Source organism: Rana temporaria, chromosome 9 (assembly GCF_905171775.1).
Source record: "Rana temporaria chromosome 9, aRanTem1.1, whole genome shotgun sequence".
Taxonomy (NCBI): domain Eukaryota; kingdom Metazoa; phylum Chordata; class Amphibia; order Anura; family Ranidae; genus Rana; species Rana temporaria.
The window spans coordinates 116,020,129-116,038,531 of NC_053497.1; the positions used below are offsets into that span (position 1 = coordinate 116,020,129).

General features: G+C 43.2%; 1 protein-coding gene across 3 annotated transcripts in view; it reads left to right on the top strand.

Moving 5' to 3' along the window:
* Positions 1–18,403, top strand: part of LOC120913886 (collagen alpha-1(I) chain-like) — a 342,467-nt gene that overhangs the window by 311,392 nt on the left and 12,672 nt on the right. For 2 of the 3 annotated variants that reach the window (XM_040324213.1, XM_040324214.1), the window contains 11 exons: positions 8,034–8,087; positions 8,165–8,218; positions 11,546–11,599; positions 11,686–11,739; positions 13,802–13,855; positions 13,965–13,982; positions 14,066–14,119; positions 15,230–15,292; positions 15,653–15,818; positions 15,987–16,093; positions 16,175–16,255. In XM_040324213.1, coding sequence (XP_040180147.1) covers positions 8,034–8,087; positions 8,165–8,218; positions 11,546–11,599; positions 11,686–11,739; positions 13,802–13,855; positions 13,965–13,982; positions 14,066–14,119; positions 15,230–15,292; positions 15,653–15,818; positions 15,987–16,093; positions 16,175–16,255 — 759 coding nt within the window. Of the gene's footprint in view, positions 1–8,033; positions 8,088–8,164; positions 8,219–11,545; positions 11,600–11,671; positions 11,740–13,801; positions 13,856–13,964; positions 13,983–14,065; positions 14,120–15,229; positions 15,293–15,652; positions 15,819–15,986; positions 16,094–16,174; positions 16,256–18,403 lie in introns of those variants that run through there. The other variant, XR_005743585.1, reaches the window with a different exon arrangement.

The window sequence follows — 18,403 nt, forward strand, 5'->3', positions numbered from 1 at the left end:
TGCTCTGGGGACACCCTAAGATATTGACCACAAGAAGACCATCCTTTACAGAATCCCATTGCTGCTACAATACTCTGCTAATGTTGAAGAACTCTCATCTCTGCAAACAGATAAGTACCATTACTACGTTACATTTATTGCTCTAGAATTAACCTGTTCACATATTGTATTAAATAAGTACTGTATTTGAACTTGGCTCAAGTTTATACTCCAGCTGTGTTTGGGATAAGTATCATGGTTGGCTATAACAGTTGTGGCATATCTTAAAGGGACATACACTCTTGAACCAATTAATCTTCAGTTGCCTCTCTCAAGTATTTGCTACAGTATCGGCATACAGTATTCTCATATGCTACGTGCTTGACATTTGTTGTTAGTACTATACGGCCTCCCGGCCTAATATACTGAACATGTTCGCTATACCTTTTTTTAGGCTAAGGGTTAAAGGTATGTTGTAATACCTCCTCCCTTAGTAGCTCAATACATTATTATATGTGAGAGATATGATGTAGTGAACCCCAAAACTCTTATTCTCTGATTAGAGTGACGCCTGAGGTCCAGTACTGATAATCACAGAGAAGTGCATTGAATTCTTTCCCTAACCGCATTTGTGGTTCACTCGTGTTCCCCGTAGTTTGTGACACCCGCTTTGCTACTATTTTAGGCCTCCAAATCAACCCACACAAAACAACTCCCCTGAACAATACTCTCTCAGGTCCCCAAGCCTTACATCTCCAATCTTCCTTCCCCTACCCTTGGGCAAGCTCTTTACTGGACTACTTGGGCATCAAGTTGACCCCCTCTTATGCTTCCCTTTTCTCCGCCAACTACCACCCACTCTTGCGCACTATCACGGCTCTCATGGCGTCTTGGTGATTCCCCACTCTATCCTGGATCAGCCATATTCACACGGTCAAGATGACCATCCTCCCAAAGATTCTTTACTTTTTTCTGACTCTTTTTGTCCGGGTCCCTGCTTTCTATCTGCAGCTACTCCAGAACAGACTTCTCACCTTTATATGGGCACATAAACGCCCCAGGGTTTTCCCCTCTACTCTCTATGCTCATAGGTTACGGGGCAGGCTGGGCATTCCGGACGTTGCAAAGTATTATCAGGCAGCTCAAATTTCCCAACTCTCCATGCAACGTCTGACATCCCCCTATGTGTTCTTCTGGAGGTGCCTAACTGCGGGGCGGTCCCTATCTCTGCCTTACTGTGTCTACCCTCTAAAATGCAACCTCCTTCTGCCAGCCCCCACATGATACACAGTCTGAAATTATGGGACTCGATACGGTATTTAGGCAAACTTATGTCCCCATTCCTGCCGCTACTTCCCATCTTGATTAATCCTATGTTCCCGCCTGGCTCGTAAAAAACATTTTTTCATGGTGGCCTGCTCATGGGCTCTCACTGGTTCATTACTTTCTTAGTACCCGTGCCTTCCCCATGTGGTTCTCGATTCAAGAGACCCATGAAGCTCTGCCTGCCGAGCTCTTCCGTTACATTCAGCTGCGACACTAGATAACTTCCCTCCGGCACCTTGGCTCCTTTCCATATCAAATGACTACCTTTGAGCACACCTGCCAGCATTGCCCAGGTTTTTGCGGCACCACCTCTATGATCTACTCCTTACTAACTGCCGGCAGCACTTCCACTACCCTTTCCTATGTGCTTAAATGGGAACATGACCTGTCCCCCATAGATCTTGCAGACTGGAGTAAGGCCTAGTCCAGCATAGCAAAATGCTCTTAACACTGCCACGTTGGAGGCAGCCTATAAGGTCCTCCTGCGCTGGTACTGGGTCCCAGCCCGTATCACCAAGTCAAACCCATCATGAAAGATGCTTTCGGGGTTGTGGTCAACGAGGAAATGAACTGCACACATGTTGGTCTTGCCCCCGTCTTGTAGGATTCTGGTCAAGGATCTTTGGCCTACTATCCTCCCTATTTCATGTTCCCTTCCTCAAGAACCCCAAATTTGCATTACTCCATTGCCCGATCCCGGGCCTTTTCTCTCACCAGCAGAAACTAGCCACATACTTATTTATCACTGCCAAACAAACAATAGCACTACCAGGGGCGGACTGACAACTCATGGGGCCCCTGGGAAATAGAAGATTATGGGGCCCCCAGGCTTACAGGTGGCCGCAATGCCAGGAGTAAGTAACAAACAAAATAACATATAGAGTACAGCAGTCAGGATGAGCGCCACGCTCACATCAGAGTCCTACCTTATAGCAGAGCCCCCCCAGCGTATCACTTTCCATCAGGCCCCATGCACACGAGAAGCAATTACAAACACCTCTTAACTCACGTTTTCAAAGGCAAAAACCGGCGTTTAAAACGCCCGTTTTTGCCGCGAATTGTGCAGCGTTTTGCCGCGATTAGCGGCATTTTACCGTGTTTGCAGCTGTCAGTGCTTATCTCAAAGACATTGTAGACCCTCCCAAAGTTTAAAACGCAAAAATAAAACGCTTCTGAACCCAAAATTTTGCGTCTGAAAAAACTGACATAAACCCAACTGCTTTTAAACGCCAAAAAACGTGATTGTGTGCATGGACACATAGAATAACATTAAATGTGTTCAGGGGCAGTTGAAAAAAATGCCCAAATGCCTCTAAACTAGAGTTTAGCAGCGTCTCGTGTGCATGGGGCCTTAGTGTCCCCTTACACACACACACACACACACACATTTGCACCTTAGTGCTTGGTGTGGCAGGCAGCTGGCAGGAAAAGGCCTTTAAATTAGAAAAAAATAAATCCACTTGTTGCAGGCTCTCAACTGCGCAAGTGAGCCTTAGTGAACTGCTGTGGTTGGCCTCATATCGGGCAGTGGGGCGTGTGAATAAAAGCCATGCTTGATGTGTGCCATGATAGGTGTGTACCCAGACCTGCCCTACTGCCTGATCTGAGGCCGAGCTAGCAGTTCACCATTCAGCTGCCTCCGAATGGCAACAAGTGGATTTTTCACGGGCACGGAATTGTTAGATCGACTTCTGTTTAGCGGCAGTAGGCACAAATGAAACGCACACACACATTATACCAGGGCTTGACAAATTTGCTTGGAATCTAGGAGCCAGCTAAAAAGGTTAGGAGCCAGGAACGTGCCCCGTCCCGCCGAGCTTGCGTGCAGAAGCGAACACATAAGTGAGTAGCGCCTGCATATGAAAGTGGTGTTCAAACCAAACGATTGGTAGAGCGAGAGCAATAATTCTAGCCCCAGACCGCCTCTGTAACTCAAAACATGCAACCTGTAGAATTTTTTAAACATCACCTATGGAGATTTTAAAGGGTAAAAGTTATGTATACACAGACAGCAGTGGCGGTTGGTGCTCAAAATTTTTGGGGGGGTGCAAGCAAACTGAAAAAAAAAAAAAAAAACATTAATTGCCGCCACTGTGCCCATCAAACGCAGCCACTGTGCCCCATCAAATGCTGCCAGTGTACATCGCCCGGCACTTACCTGTCTCGCAGGGGGTCAGCGGTGGTGTCCTGCACGTCCGTGATGTCTTCTTCCGTCCTCTATATTACAGCGCCTGGCGTTTCAGCCAATCAGGTGATAGGTAACAGACCCGTGCACCTGATTGGCGAGTGAACAGCGAACGTCCAGCATGGCGCCCGCTGTTCACCTTTTTGGACGCCTATTAGAGCCTGTGGCTCTAATCAGGTGCTTCCAAAAAAACGCCACTGTAATTCAGGTGCACAGCGCCCAAAAAGGGTCTGAACACCTGAATAGGGGGTGTCAGTGGCGACCATAGATAGATTCATGCTATGCATAGACAGGTGGAGGAGAGAGGAGACGGCGCCCGTTATGGACGCACCACCACTGATAGACGCATATATATATATATATATATATATATATATATACATATATATACACACATACACACACTATACACATAGACACACAGGCCCGGATTCATAGAATCAGATACGCCTCACAGTTGCCTAGATACGAGCGGTGTAAGTCTCCTACGCCGTCGTATCTTAGGGTGCATATTTACGCTGGCTTCTAGGTGGCGCTTCCGTATATTTCCGCGTCGAATATGCTAATTAGCTAGATACGCCGATTCACAAACGTACGTGCGCCCGCCGTATCAAGATATGTCGTTTACGTTACACATACGCCGGCGTAAAGTTACCCCTCATAAAGCAGGGGTAAATCATGTTAGGTATGGATGTCGGAAACGTGCGAAACAGCGTCGTATTTTACGTCGTTTGTGTAAGTCGTCCGTGAATGGGGCTGGACGTAATTTACGTTCGCGTCGACTAGGCATTGAGCGGGCGTAATTTAATTTGAAAATTTGACGTGATGCTGAGCATGCGCGCGCATGCGCCGTTCGAAAAAAGCGTCATTTACGTGGGGTCATGATTAGTTTACATAAAACACGCCCCACTGTTCCTCATTTGATTTAGGCGTGCTTACGCCGGCACATTTACGCTACGCCGATGTAACTTTGTGAATACAGCACTTGCCTCTCTAAGTTGCAGCGGCGTAGCGTAACTACGATACGCTACGCCCGCTTACATTTACGCCGCCCTACGAGAATCTGGGCCACAGTATACACATAGATACACAGTATACACATAGATACACAGTATACACAGCAGCACTTTTCCCCCAAAAATCAGCCTGATTGAACACACTGCTGCCCCCATCTCCTGGCATGCTGGGACTTGTAGTACCCCAGCAGCTCATAGACACATTAGGTGGTAATGCAGGAGAGGAGGGGACTATGCCTGTGTATTGGTGGGCAGCTGAGTAGGCAGGGTAGCAGAGATTGGGGGAGAAATTCAGAACATCCTTCCTCCATAAGCATGGCACTTCTCACACAGAAAATGATCTAGCAGCTTCATAGACAGGAGGAGCCATGCTAGAGGAAAAACACATCCTCCCCTCCCCCCTGCATACCAGGGTAAGCCACTGACAAAAATAACTGCAGCCCTTCCCACACTGCAGGCTGTGTCTCCTGCTTCCTCTCCTCTCCTTCAGCTGTCGGCAATCTCCTGCTCAAAAATCAAATAAGCCGTGGGAGGGGAAGGGGCGTGTACATTATGTTCCCAATGGCTGAGGAGACAGTACAGAGGTGGGGCAGCTATAGCTGCACGATTTTCACAGCAAAATGATGTCGGCAAGGGACTTATCAGGGATAGATGTAAAAATATACATATTTTTACATACTGTCCCTGGTTTTACTGAGGCTGGACATCCTGATGGGGCCCCCTAATGGCATGGGGCCCTAATGGTCAGTCCGCCCCTGAGCACTACCTTTACGTTTTATTCAATAAAAACATTGTACCAGAAAAAAGTGTAAAAATAAATAAAATAAGCAAAGTTAAAAAAAAAATTAAAACGCCCCTGTCCCCGGTAGCTTGCGCTCAGAATCGAACACACATGTAAGTCCTGCCCACATATGTAAACGCTGTTCAAACCACATGTGAGGTATCGCGTGTGAGAGCGTGTGCAACAATTCTAGTACTAGAACTCCTCTGTAACTCTAAGACCCCATTCACACCTAGGCGTTTTTACGCCTGTAGCGCTACGCCGCTGCCGCCAGAGGGCTGAAAACAGATGTCCCTCTATGGAGATGGTTCACATCTCCACGCCGGACGCCTGTCGCCTGCCGCGTGAAAAAAGGTCCCGGACCTTTTTTTCAGGCGTCTTCGAGCGTTCGGCTAGGAGATGGCAATCATCTCCATAGAGGGGGTCATCTTGGGGCACATCTAGGCGGACAATACCGGCGTTTTGTCGCCGCAAATCGCGGTACAAAACGCCGCTATTTTTACCGCGATTTGCGGCGACAAAACGCTGCGATTTCGTCCGCCTAGATGTGAATGCAGCCTAAATTGGTAACCTGTTAAAAAAAATAAAAGCATCGCCTATGGAGATTTTTAAGTACCGAAGTTTGGTGCCATTCCATTAATGTCCGCAATCTTAAAGCGTGACATGTTAGTTATCTATTTACTTTGCGTAAAAAAAAATGGGACTAACTTTACTGTTTTGTTATTTTCTAATTCATGAAACCGTTTGTTTTCCCCTAAAAAAAAGGCGTTTGAAAAATGATTGAGCAAATACCGTGCAAAATAAAAAGTTGCAATGACCGCCACTTTATTCCCTAGGGTGTCTGCTAAAAACACACATATATATATATATATATATATATATATATATATATATATATATATATATATATATATATATATAATGTTTGGGGGTTCTGAGTAATTTTCTAACAAAAAAATATGATTTTTACATGAAGGAGAGAAGTGTCAGAATAGGCCCATTAGGGAAGTGGTTAAATAAAAAAAAATATATTATAGAATCTAAAATCTTATACTACATATTGGAACTATGTACAATTGGTATAATGATAACCAAGGAAATTAAAGTTCTGCTAGCAGAACTATATAAAGAGTAAATTGAAAGAGGAGAGAGAGAGAATAGGAGGGAAATGTAAAAAGAGAGAAAAAAGATAAAAGAAGATAAAAGAAAACGTAATCTTAGGTCAGAGAAAAAATAGATAGGGAAGAAAGAAATAAGAGGTAGTAGGGTGGGTAGTACATGGTACTAAACACATACCATGAATGCAGAAAATGGAAGCATAAATGGAGATTACCAAGGTCTTAGTAGGGAAGCATCAAAATTGAAAGGCAAAAAGTGAGTCACCCAGGGATTCCATATGTGACGGTATCGGTATGATATCCCCGTCAAGCATTCCCTCCTCTCCATACAAGCACATCACAGGATCATCCATACATGAGTCAAGACTGAATGCTGGAACCACGACTGATTGATTGGCAGCTTGCTGCTGGTTATAAATACAGTTTTACAAGCTAAATCCTTAATCAAGGAACAATGGGAGCTCCACCCCCTTTTCACCCACTCTGGAGTTCTCATACAGAATATAGCCAGACAATTCGGAGCCGACCTGAGACACATTTTCTTTAAATAATGACATCAGGGAAGTTAATTACAAGGTGTACAGAACACATTAGCTGGGCAGCCTGGCACCGCATAATGAAGCAATCAGAATACATAACATGAGTCACCTCTAATCACAGTAACAGGATTAACATCCCTTTGAAGTAAGGAGCTAGCTGCAGACGGGTCATTAACATGTCAATAGCTTGTAACACATGAATCCATTTTACCTCTAACCCACAATTTAACCAAGCAGGGAGATTTACACTGACATATCCTTCACACCATATATTCTCAAAGATGGTAATTTTATCTTGAGTTATAGCCTCTCTTTTGGTATGGATCATTGCTTGATTGATTCTATTTTTAGTTTTAGCAATTAAGAACTGGGATTTCCAAGCTATGGCAATTGTTTGTTTCACGGCTGTAGCAGGGCCGTCTTAATAGCATCATGGGCCCCTGGGCAAAGAAATGCTCTGGGGCCCCTACAATGATGACAGTTCAGGTAAACAGACATCAAGTAGGTAGGAGGCAGACTGCCCCCCTGTGTATCTATCACTCTCAGTGCCATCATGGGGGCCCCCAATTTCAGGGCAGTGTGGGCTCAAGGACCAGCTGCTTTGGGGAAAGTGCAGGGGCCCCCCATGCAGCTGGGGCCCATGGGCAGTGCCCAGGTGTGCCCTCTCATTAAGACAGCCCTGGGCTGTAGTGATCTGTAATAGGAGCCAAAGTTAACTCTCACATGCAGTGACCCTTGACAAAATGAAAAGCTTATGGCTAAATCACAAGAACCATGGCAAACCGAACCATGGACTTCGACCATGGCCTTCTTCAACTCTAACTTTTGGAGTGGCCTTGGTCGGGGTATCTGGACTGGTCTAAAGGTTATCGTTCCCCTTACCTTCTTCTCCCCTCTGCCCCCACATTGTTACTTTTCTTCTGCTCTTCTTCTTCCCCGTTTTTTTCTACTTCTGCAAAACATAGTGCTAATTGACATTATTCGTACTGGACCCAGGATCCTTGTGACAGCACTAACAAAATGGTCTATTACCATTTTCTATTTATAAATAACATTCTGTACAGATAATTTTTTGGACTTCACTTTCAGGGGGGCAAAGGAAGACAGGGTACAGATGGACCTCCAGGACCAATAGGACCCTATGTGAGTGTTTGCATTGTCAGCCACATTGATTGAACATTTGTTTTCTCAGGGCTTTAAACTACCTATGTATTTTCCAGGGTATTCCAGGACTCAGGGGACAAAAAGGGGAGCCAGGTCCAAAAGGACTGAAGGTAAGAGACTAATAAATAAACATTAACTAAGAAGAATACATTGGATTGCTTAGTTTATGGTAATAGTAATTACAGATGAGACGCACCTTTGTCAAATATGACCTTTAGAAGAGGTGTTGTCTTCAAAAATGAAACCTCTATAACTAGAACAAAAATCACATAAAAACATTTGAAGTCTTTATTATTATTTTATCAGCCAACTGTAGTTTGAAAGGAACGCAGTTAGCATTGGAAGCTGTTGGGATTTCATTGATACATTCACTTTTGCTTCCATACAAGTGCATACTGTGGCAGAGCGAGGCTCTGTCCCTATGGAAATGTTGTTGAAATGGACACAGGGTCTGCATATAGCCATATTGCAGAGCGTAGATTTGAAACAGAGAAAACTGCTCTGGCAGTTTTCTCCAGATCTTGCTATTTCTGAAAGGGGCTCTTTAGTTTGGAGATTCCTCAGAGATATGGGTGGAACGGGATCTCCAAACCTGTGTCCAGATCTTAACAATAGCCTGCAGGGTGTGTGCCCAGGTGCACACAGCTCATATAATGAAGGACTGGGGAGAGCAGAAGTGAGAGGAAGGTGGAGTTAGAGCAGCGGCTGCTAGAGAGTGTCTCTGTGTGCATCAAGAAGTTCAAAGCTGTGTGCGTTGAAGGGCTTCAAAGCTGTGTGCGTCCAAGGAGCCTAAAGCTGTGTGCATTAAGGGACTTCAAGCTGTGTGCGTTTAAGAAGCCCAAAGCTGTGTGCGTCCAAGATTGTGAGACTTGAAGATCTGGTTGTTTAAGGTACCAGTAACTATAGCAGCAGTGCTTTTGAAGAGTAACCAGGTGGGCTGGTATTTTCATTTATCTTTGAATGTCGTTTAAACCCTTGCGTGGGATTCCTGAGTGGACTTTTGTTTTGTTTTTTCTCTTTTTTTTTTAACAGAAACATTTTTATTAATGTAAAAAGAAAGAAAAAAATAATAATACAGAAAGTAAATCAACAAAACTGTGGTACAGCAAGGTTCAATACCATACAGAGCATAGCACAAAAATGATTATCGAGATAAGTACAGAGTAACATACTAGAGGTAGACCCCAACGGGTCTAGGCCGGGTTGTCGGATAAGGTGAAGACTACCTACTTAAGCTTCAGAGCGGTGAGCATCGTCACCAATGGGGGGGGGGAAATGTAGGTCTCCGCAGAGACACAGGAGGAGCAACATGCATCCATAGGTCATACAGGGTCATTAACAGGCGATAACCAGTATCTCGGGGCCCGAGGATCCCGGTCCGAGGGGGGAACACCGCAAACATATGAGGGGTGGTGCGCAGATCCAATTGTGTCAGAAGTCACCAGAGAGCACCTGGCCAGTCATGGAGATCATTACAAAGTCCAAGACCATCTCTAGGTATGTCACTAAGCATAGATTGCCCTAGCCGTCACCCACGACCCCCAGACCTTGTCAAATTTTTGGGGGCATTTACGGCTTGTTTTTTCTCATTTAATAAACGTGGGCTACCACACCCTTAACGATACATGCCTGTTTGGTGTGGACTCACTACAAGAAAACGCATCTGCCACGAGAGCTAACAACCCCCTATGTCACAATACTTTAAAGTGGAACTGAACTCAAATAGTAAAAAACCACCATGTCATAAGAAACATATGGAAAGGTACCCTGAAAGATTTGACTTTTGAATTGCATTGCTCCTGAAAAATAGCAGTGTTCTCAACCAGTGAGGCATGTTTTCGCCAACAATTATTTAAATAATCTCTTAAAATCTCTTCAAAACTGCCTATCCAATTTAATTTCTACCCAATATTGTTGTTTAACCAACTCTTATCCACTTTCAATTACCACCTACTTTCCTATCCTATCTAATTGTATGTACTGAACTTCCACCTATAAGAATACAGGTTTTGACAGGCAAGATGTACTCTCCTGTGTACTGTGCTTGTGCCACCCACCATATAGCAAAATTACGGCGTCAAAGTGGTTTAGTTATCCTGATCGGATGTCATATGACGTGATCAGGATAACAGAGCCAGCGCGCACCCGTGGGGGGGAGGGGCCAGCGTGGCGATTGGAGGTGCTGTGTGTCAGTCTGACACACCGCAACTCTGGTCATGGTATGAAGCCTCTGACAGAGCTTTCCTCGGTTCACGCTGACAGGGAGAGCTGATCGGCAGCTCTCCCTGTCAGAAAGGGTTCTGTGCTGATAATCAGCACATTTATTATCAGCACAGCTCCCATAAAAAGGTGCCCATCAGCTGCCAATCAGTGCCCATCACCTGCCAGCCGGTCCCTCTCTATAAAGCCTGTCAGTGCCCAAAAAAAGTGCAGATCAGTGCCCACAACAGTGCCAATCAGTGCCTCATTAATAATGCCTGTCAGTGCCCCATCAAAGTGCCATTCAGTGCCACTCAGTAATGCCTGTCAGTAGCTCCTCAGCAGTGCTGCCTATTCAGTGCCACCTATCGGTGCCATCAGTGCCGCCTATCAGTGTCCATCAGTATTTTTTTTCAAAATTGTCTTTTTTCGTTTATAGCGCAAAAATTTAAAACCGCAGAGGTGATCAAATACCACCAAAAGCAAGCTCCTATTTTTGGGAAGAAAATTATAAACATTTAGTTTGTGTAGAGTGTTGCATGACTGCGCAATTGTCATTCAAAATGCGACAGCGCTGAAAGCTAAAAATTGTCCTGGGCAGGAAGGGGGGAAAGTGTCTGGTTTTGAAGTCTTTAATGTCTGTAATTTGTATCTCTTGGCTTAATGATGACTTTATAACAGTAAGTATAAGCAAGATATTTTGTTTTTATTTCCAATAGTTTATATAAAAATTTTAGGAAAATGGACAGAGAACATAGCAAAATACCACATGGTGGAATAAATGCAGTGGTCTTCCACAAGCAATAGATTTATACGAGAGAAAGGGGAAAAACATAAATTCACATAATATGTTCACAGGTACATAGCAGTAATGCACATGAGCCGAACAAACAGCCAAAAGATCGAGGCATCTCGACCATTCAAATAACCTTAATGATATCATCAAAAAGTGAGAAATGGCATGTATTAGATTATCATTTTCCTAGCTGCGAACAACAATTACATCTATGGCCAGTGACAGGGAAGTCCACTAAGCACAACAGGTACCCACCCCGTGTCTAAAGGACCACGTCCCACCCCACCACCAGCTTATGTATCAAACAAAACCTTGCAGCTAAGATATTTTATTTTAAAATGTTGTATTACTTTTTGTACTGATCTGACCAAAAATATTGTCATCTACTCACGTATGTCAATTGGACTGTTGTCTGGCAGTTACTAGTGTGTCTATTCTACAGGGTAATTTGGGCTTGGATGGACCGTTTGGGCCAAAAGGAGAAGAAGGCCAGAAGGTTAGGAGATGTTTTTACCACTTATAATGTTGATTTTAGTCATATTTCTGCATCTCAACCTTATGTTGTTAGCTTTCATCTTTTAGGGAAAACAAGGTCTTCCCGGGCACAGTGGACCTCCAGGAGAGAAAGGTGACGAGGTACATAATTTAGTTTGCTAATACTAGAAACAGAATAATCAAACGCAGTACATATATAGATTTCATTTTTACCTTTAAACCAGGGGTCTCCAAACTCTCTAAACAAAGGGCCAGTTTACTGTCCTTCAAACTTTAGGTATCAGTGGGAGGAATAGTGCCCCACCATTGGTGTCAGTGGGAGGAATGGTGTCCCATCATTGATATCAATGGGAGGAATGGTGTCCCATCATTTGGTGTTAATGGGAGGAATGGTGTCCCATCATTGGTGTCCATGGGAGGAATGGTGTCTCATCATTGATGTCAATGAGAGGAATAGTGCCCCATCATTGATGTCAATCGGAGGAATAGTGTCCCATCACTGGTGTCAATGGAAGGAATAGTGCATCTTTGTGTCAATGGCAGGAACTATGCACCGCTCTTGCTTATTGTGGGGGGAAATAATGCCACAAGGGCCAGATAACAGCAAGCAAAGGGACACATCTGGCCACGGGCTGCAGTTTGGAGACCACTGCTCTAAGCCCTTAAAAAAACCTTGCTGCTATATAATGTATTTTCCTAGGAATAGTAAAAGATCTTCACCATACTTTTTATTCTCCATATGAATTATTCAAAATGGGCAAACTTTCTACCAATGTTTGCCCCAAGTGTTTAGCTGACAATTTAATATTTTTCCATACGATTTTGGCTTGTCTGATAATAAGGACCTTCTGTCCTGATATATTCAAATGAGTGACTTCTGTTGTCACTCTTCTTAATATACCCGGCATGTGTAATCCAGCTAGCGTCTTGTAGGAATATTTAAAAGGTTCTGGGTTGTCTTACAGCACAAAACCTCTCCTGCATTTATTACATTTCTATGCCCAAAAAGTGATCGCTGGAAATCCCTAGATTTTTCTAAAAATGTATTTATTGTTGGAATAAGTTTCCTTTTTCTGTGTGTTAGATTTTAAATCCTCATGATGTTATGTAAGAAAGTGGATATAAAAGAAGAATAGTCATTACTGTTTCATGACAATACCTTTTTTTGGGTACAATAGTGCACTGGATGATGTGGAGATGTTCTGTTGCAGTTGTCCCAAAATATGGTCATGTATGGTATTGTTTATCCTATTTGCTGTGTGTACAGATTTCCATTGCCAGCCACCATTAAAGCAGAGGTCCACACAAAATGTGAACCTCCGCTTTTCGGAACCCTCCCCCCCTCCGGTGTCACATTTGGCACCTTTCAGAGGGGAGGGGGGTGCAGATACCTGTCTAAGACAGGTATTTGCACCCACTTCTTGGAATAGACTCCTCGGGAGTCACGTCCTTTTGCATCACCCCCCGCTGTCTTCACACTGGTCCCAGGAGACAGCGGGGACCAATGAGGGCGTGCCACGCGCAGTAGGGAACCAGGCAGTGAAGCCCCAATGCTTCACTTCCTGATTCCCTCACAGAGGATGGCGGAGGGGGCAGCTGGACAGGTAAGTGTCCATTTTTTAAAAGTCAGCAGCTGCAGTATTTGTAGCTGCTGGCTTTTAAAAAAAAAAGAAACGGATGGACCTAAGCTGTAGTACGGAATGGCGAGGACTGGATACTATGGAGTCTAGTACACCATGGTTGCTCAACCTGTGGTCCTCCAGATGTTGTGGAATTACAAGTCCCATCATGCCTCTGCCTTTGGGAGTCATGCTTGTAACTGTCAGCAGCTTGCAATGCCTCATGGGGCTTGTAGTTCCGCAACAGCTTGAAGGCCACAGCTTGAGCATACATGTAGTACACACTACTATTTTTTTTTCATTCCACCCAGCGAGTTAAACAAAAAAAAAACTCTGCTCTAACGGTGCCAGAACACTCCAATCAGCGCTCTCGGCCATCGGCTGAGTAAGCTTATTGGGAGCTGAACGACCGGCTTCTGTCGGACCGGCTGCCATACACACAAGCTGAATGTCTCTCGACATTTGGCCCCTTGTGTACTAAGCTTTAATCTATTTGTGTTTCTGCTATTGTTATATACTGTTAGAAAAAAAGATACCCCTTTTAGGAAAAAAAATGTAAACTCTTATATTTTATTTTCTGTTAGGGAGTTATTGGGCCTCCAGGACCCCAGGGACTTCCTGGGCCACAAGGTCTTGTAGTAAGTAAAAAAAATCAATCTTGTGCCTGTATAAGACACATGTCAAATATTCTTATATTTGTAGCCATTTAAACTAAATTCTGTGTTTTCTCTCTTGTTTTATGTTTAGGGTCCTGAAGGCACTGAGGTGAGGCATGAGCCACCATGTTTCTCTCCTATTTTACCAATGTCTTCTGTATCAATTTATGATATCTACTTTTGTAATTGCAGGGTCCAAAAGGATTCCAAGGACCTGAAGGAGCTCCAGGCCCACCTGGACCACCAGTAAGCAAAAGTTGTGGAAGGGTTGCAATAGTGTATGAACTCTCATCTGCTAAGGAACAGAAATTTCCACTACGTCCTGACAGCTGTAAGCCGTTGGCTTGTGGTTTTTCTGTTGCTGAAAATCTACTGGTTGGCCAAGCTTAAAGTGTATTTCCACTTTTGTGGTCAAATTTGAGAAAACCCACAATATGTTTGTACAGCATACCTGATTTTTTTAAAGTATCTATTTAAATATTTATTTCATTTTGGATATTCTTAGGCCAGCCTAATTATTCCAATCTCGACTGGTTAAGCATGCGATTAAAGCAATAATTACTGTCTTCTCCCACCAGGGATGGCTTCTACACCCCAAACCCCCCTGCCCCGGCAGAATACAATGGCTCAGCGAGAGGAATTCCCCTATCAACACTGTCTATGTTGATTGGGGAATCCAGAACATTTCTATCCTGCAGCCATGAAATCCATTCCATGTATGGGCTGCTTTAAGGAAAAGGTGGTATGACTGAATGCAAACATTTCTCAACTAGCTCAGAGTGTCCAGTCCTCATTAATACACAACGGAGAAGCCCACCTTCTAAACTTTTATTCTTGTTAAGACAGACATTGTTCAAATTTAGTACATCTAAAAAGATATCTGCCTCCAGACAGGAATAATAATGGTAAATACAGCTTCCAAGCTCCGTCCTCATAACAAAAAGGACTAAGTAGAATTTTTCAATGTTGGAAGTTCCAGAAAAAGGTATCTAAATGGGGACATGTAACAATAATCAAATAGGTATTAACCTAGTTTGGCTGCAAAAATGGAAATAACCTTTAACGAATGCTGGACATACTCAGAGGATGCCAGAATATGTAAAATTGTCCATTTTACCAGAAAACGACACAGCTCTTTAGTACCTGCATCATTCAGCCTCCTGTGTCATTTCTGTAACTGGCACAACAGTGTACTGGCTCCTGAAATGCTTATTTTTCATATCCATTAACCATTATATGTGACCACCATTGACTGTAGCAATTATTCAAATGGACTTCGGTTGACAACCGTAGGCTAGCAAATGTTCTCTTTTTATATATTCCTTTTTATAAGGCCATGAATTATTTTATTTTTAGGGACCCCCAGGAGAACCTGGTCCCCCAGGGCCATCGCTGAGTTTAACTGCACAGAGTATAAGGGTAAGTGATAAGAAAATTGGTGTAGAGTTTTTCAGTGTACACTACAAGCTCTTTTCACAAGGATTTCCATGTCACATTGTCCAGTTAAAGTATATCTAGTAGCAGATAAACTATACCTAAAAGAAAAACATTTTTTTTCTTCTTAGTGTCTATGTCCCCTCACTTTCTTAGAAAAAGATAAAAGGTGACTGCTTTCTCTGGTTCCCAGAATTAGTGTGGGGACACAGTCAGCAGTAAAACCATGATAACATTTCTTACCCTTCCCCACTGTATTCAAAACAATTTTTTTTTTAAAGAATAAGCTTTGGCTTTAGATACTTTTCAAAACTCAGAATCAAGCTCTTTTTTGTCACTTTCTAGCGGTTGTTCCCCCATTCGGCATTATGGAAGGACATTGCTTCATGGGATCTTATTCACCATTTGGAAGAAGACTTGAAGCTCTTGGCTGCCCCACCTAATGGAACTAAGGAAAATCCAGCAAGCACATGTAAAGAACTGCAGCTTGTCCATCCCGAACTGGCAGATGGTAGGGTAATCTGAGACAGTACTGGAATTAAATATATAAAATATTGTGTTACAGCCCCCTGGTATGTAGTCAAGAATGGGGCATATTCTTTATGGCATTGGCGCTTTCAGTACTTACAGTAATATTTTAGGGATTACTAATGTGTGTTTTTTTTATCCTGTCTGCCAGGTTATTATTACATTGACCCTAACCATGGCAGTCCTCAGGATTCTTTTTTGGTATTCTGCAACTTTACTGCTGGTGGTGAGACTTGTGTGCCACCTCTGGAAAATCAGGTAATTCATAATGGGGACACAACACCATACAATTTATTGCACAGATTTAAGGTTAACCAGTTCTGCTTTCATGGTTTGTAGATAATGGCAAAGGCCTGGCTTCGGACCTACTCATTGCAAGAAGGATTCCAGTGGTTCAGCATGCTTCCTGGGGGCTTTCCGGTAAGAGCAGAGCTATATCTAAGATCATGTGATGCAAAGGAAGAGTTAAAAACTAGGCCACATCAAAAACATTGTTAATGTAGATTCATTTTTCAGTTCAATAGGCTAGTCCTTTTTCACAGGCGTTGCAGACCCCCCCCCCCCCCCCCAAATGATTGACCACAGAACACCTCTTATAAATCAATTAGTTGGACTGATTTACTAAGAATCCCGGGAAGTACTGGGAGCTCTACATGTAATAGCACCTGTTTCAGGCAATTAAGAGTTCAACTAGGCAAACGTGTGAATGATAACTTGCGCTATTAGCGGCGAATATGCCATAGTAAATTCGGAATTACCGTTAATTGGCGATTCCGTGGATCTGCAAGTGCCAATTGCTACCAAGTTATTATATAGCACTAACAAAAAATGTGGAGTAGCGCTAGAGACTGAAGGGCCTTCAAATAACTAAATAAATCAAGGAGAAGGCTGTATGAAAGTCCAATATATATCAAAAATGTGTTTAACAAATTAGTGACAAACAATTGGTGAATAGTCCAAACGTGTATCAAACTTGAGTATAACACTCTGTTGTAACAACGAAAGGAAGAAGAAGTCTGGTTCCAAATGGAAAATGCAACTTGCTGACCCTTACCGAAAAGGATGGTCCTATCAGACCTAGTCAAGCAGAGATCCCTGGATGGTGTGTGTTGAAGTAGAGCTTGTCTGTTAAGACGATCCCTCCAGGGGTCACAAATCTGCCAATAAAACAACCAGAAGAAAAAAACTCATATAGTGTAAATCCGTGTGATAATAAAGCATGAGTGCATCGCCCAGTGACTGGCAACAGACAGTGTGAACACAAGACACCACCACCAGTACACACACTGACCCTTACCAGAACCTGTGATCCGTCAGGATCAATCAAAGCAGAGGGGATGTAGACAGTGAGCAGTAATGGGACGTCTCAGCCAATGGTAAACGAATAGATCAGCAGGTCAGGCAGTGAACACAGGAGGAGATTATATAGCACTGCACTGCAACCATGATCCATGTATGTGAAGAAAACATTTTTATGTGAGATGTGCTCTACCTCGTGTGCATTTACTGATGTATATTGCAATTAGTATTCCTAGTTTTTTTTTCTTCTTTTGCTAACGAATGCAGTTATGAATGAGTGTTGCAGAGTAATGTCTGCTATTCTGTAAAGTTACATGTATTTACACTTGCAGTTACACTTGCATATCTGTTATATGTTATTTTTTTCATGTTTTTTTTTATTTAGGTGATTATAAAGCAGTAATTATTTATGTTCATTAGAAAGAGAGGACCCCCACCATGCCAACATCCAATGTATATATGTAAGGATTCAGAAACCTCAAAAAACAGGTGAACTTTGTGGGCACATAATGAGAGGAAACCTTGTATAAAAAGTATATACAGTATTTTATTACAAATTAGTTAAACATAGAGACATACAGACAACACCCTATATGGACACAGTCAACAGATACCCAATAAGGCAAACATAGAGGTTGGATCTTAATAGTAAGAGTAAATGTAATGGAATATATCTATATAGAGAAGTCTGATCCAACATCGCCTCCACACTTACTTGTCAGTGTTTCGCAAAATAGTAGCTTTCTCAGGACAATACTGGGTAGGTGCTGATATAAATTAAAAATATAAACCCGATGGACCTTGAATCCAAGGATATGGGGACACCACACAGCACAGACTGCGAATAATCAGGATGATCCTATCAAGGATCAAGTTTGTATATATTGTTGTTGGTCAGCGTGCGTATATAAGCACACGTGATGCTCCTGCGTATAGAAGGATGAGTGAAAAACCATATGCAGCTTCCACAGGAACCACAGTCACATGTGAAAAAGCACCTTTACTCCGCTCTCTGAACAGTGCAAGTCACCCCGCAGCTTGTCTGGACACCTGAAGCTTGTCTAGACATCTGCGCTGTTCAGAGTGGGGAGTAAAGATGCTTTTTCCGTGATTGAGGCAATAAATGCCTGGCCTCACTGAAGGCCCTTATAACCAAGAAATCTCTGATAGTTACTTGCGAGATCCTGCTTATTTCTTATGAATGAGTCATTTTCCCGTTTCACGGATATACTCATCTAGTGCCTCACTGTAGAGATATATATTTCATCT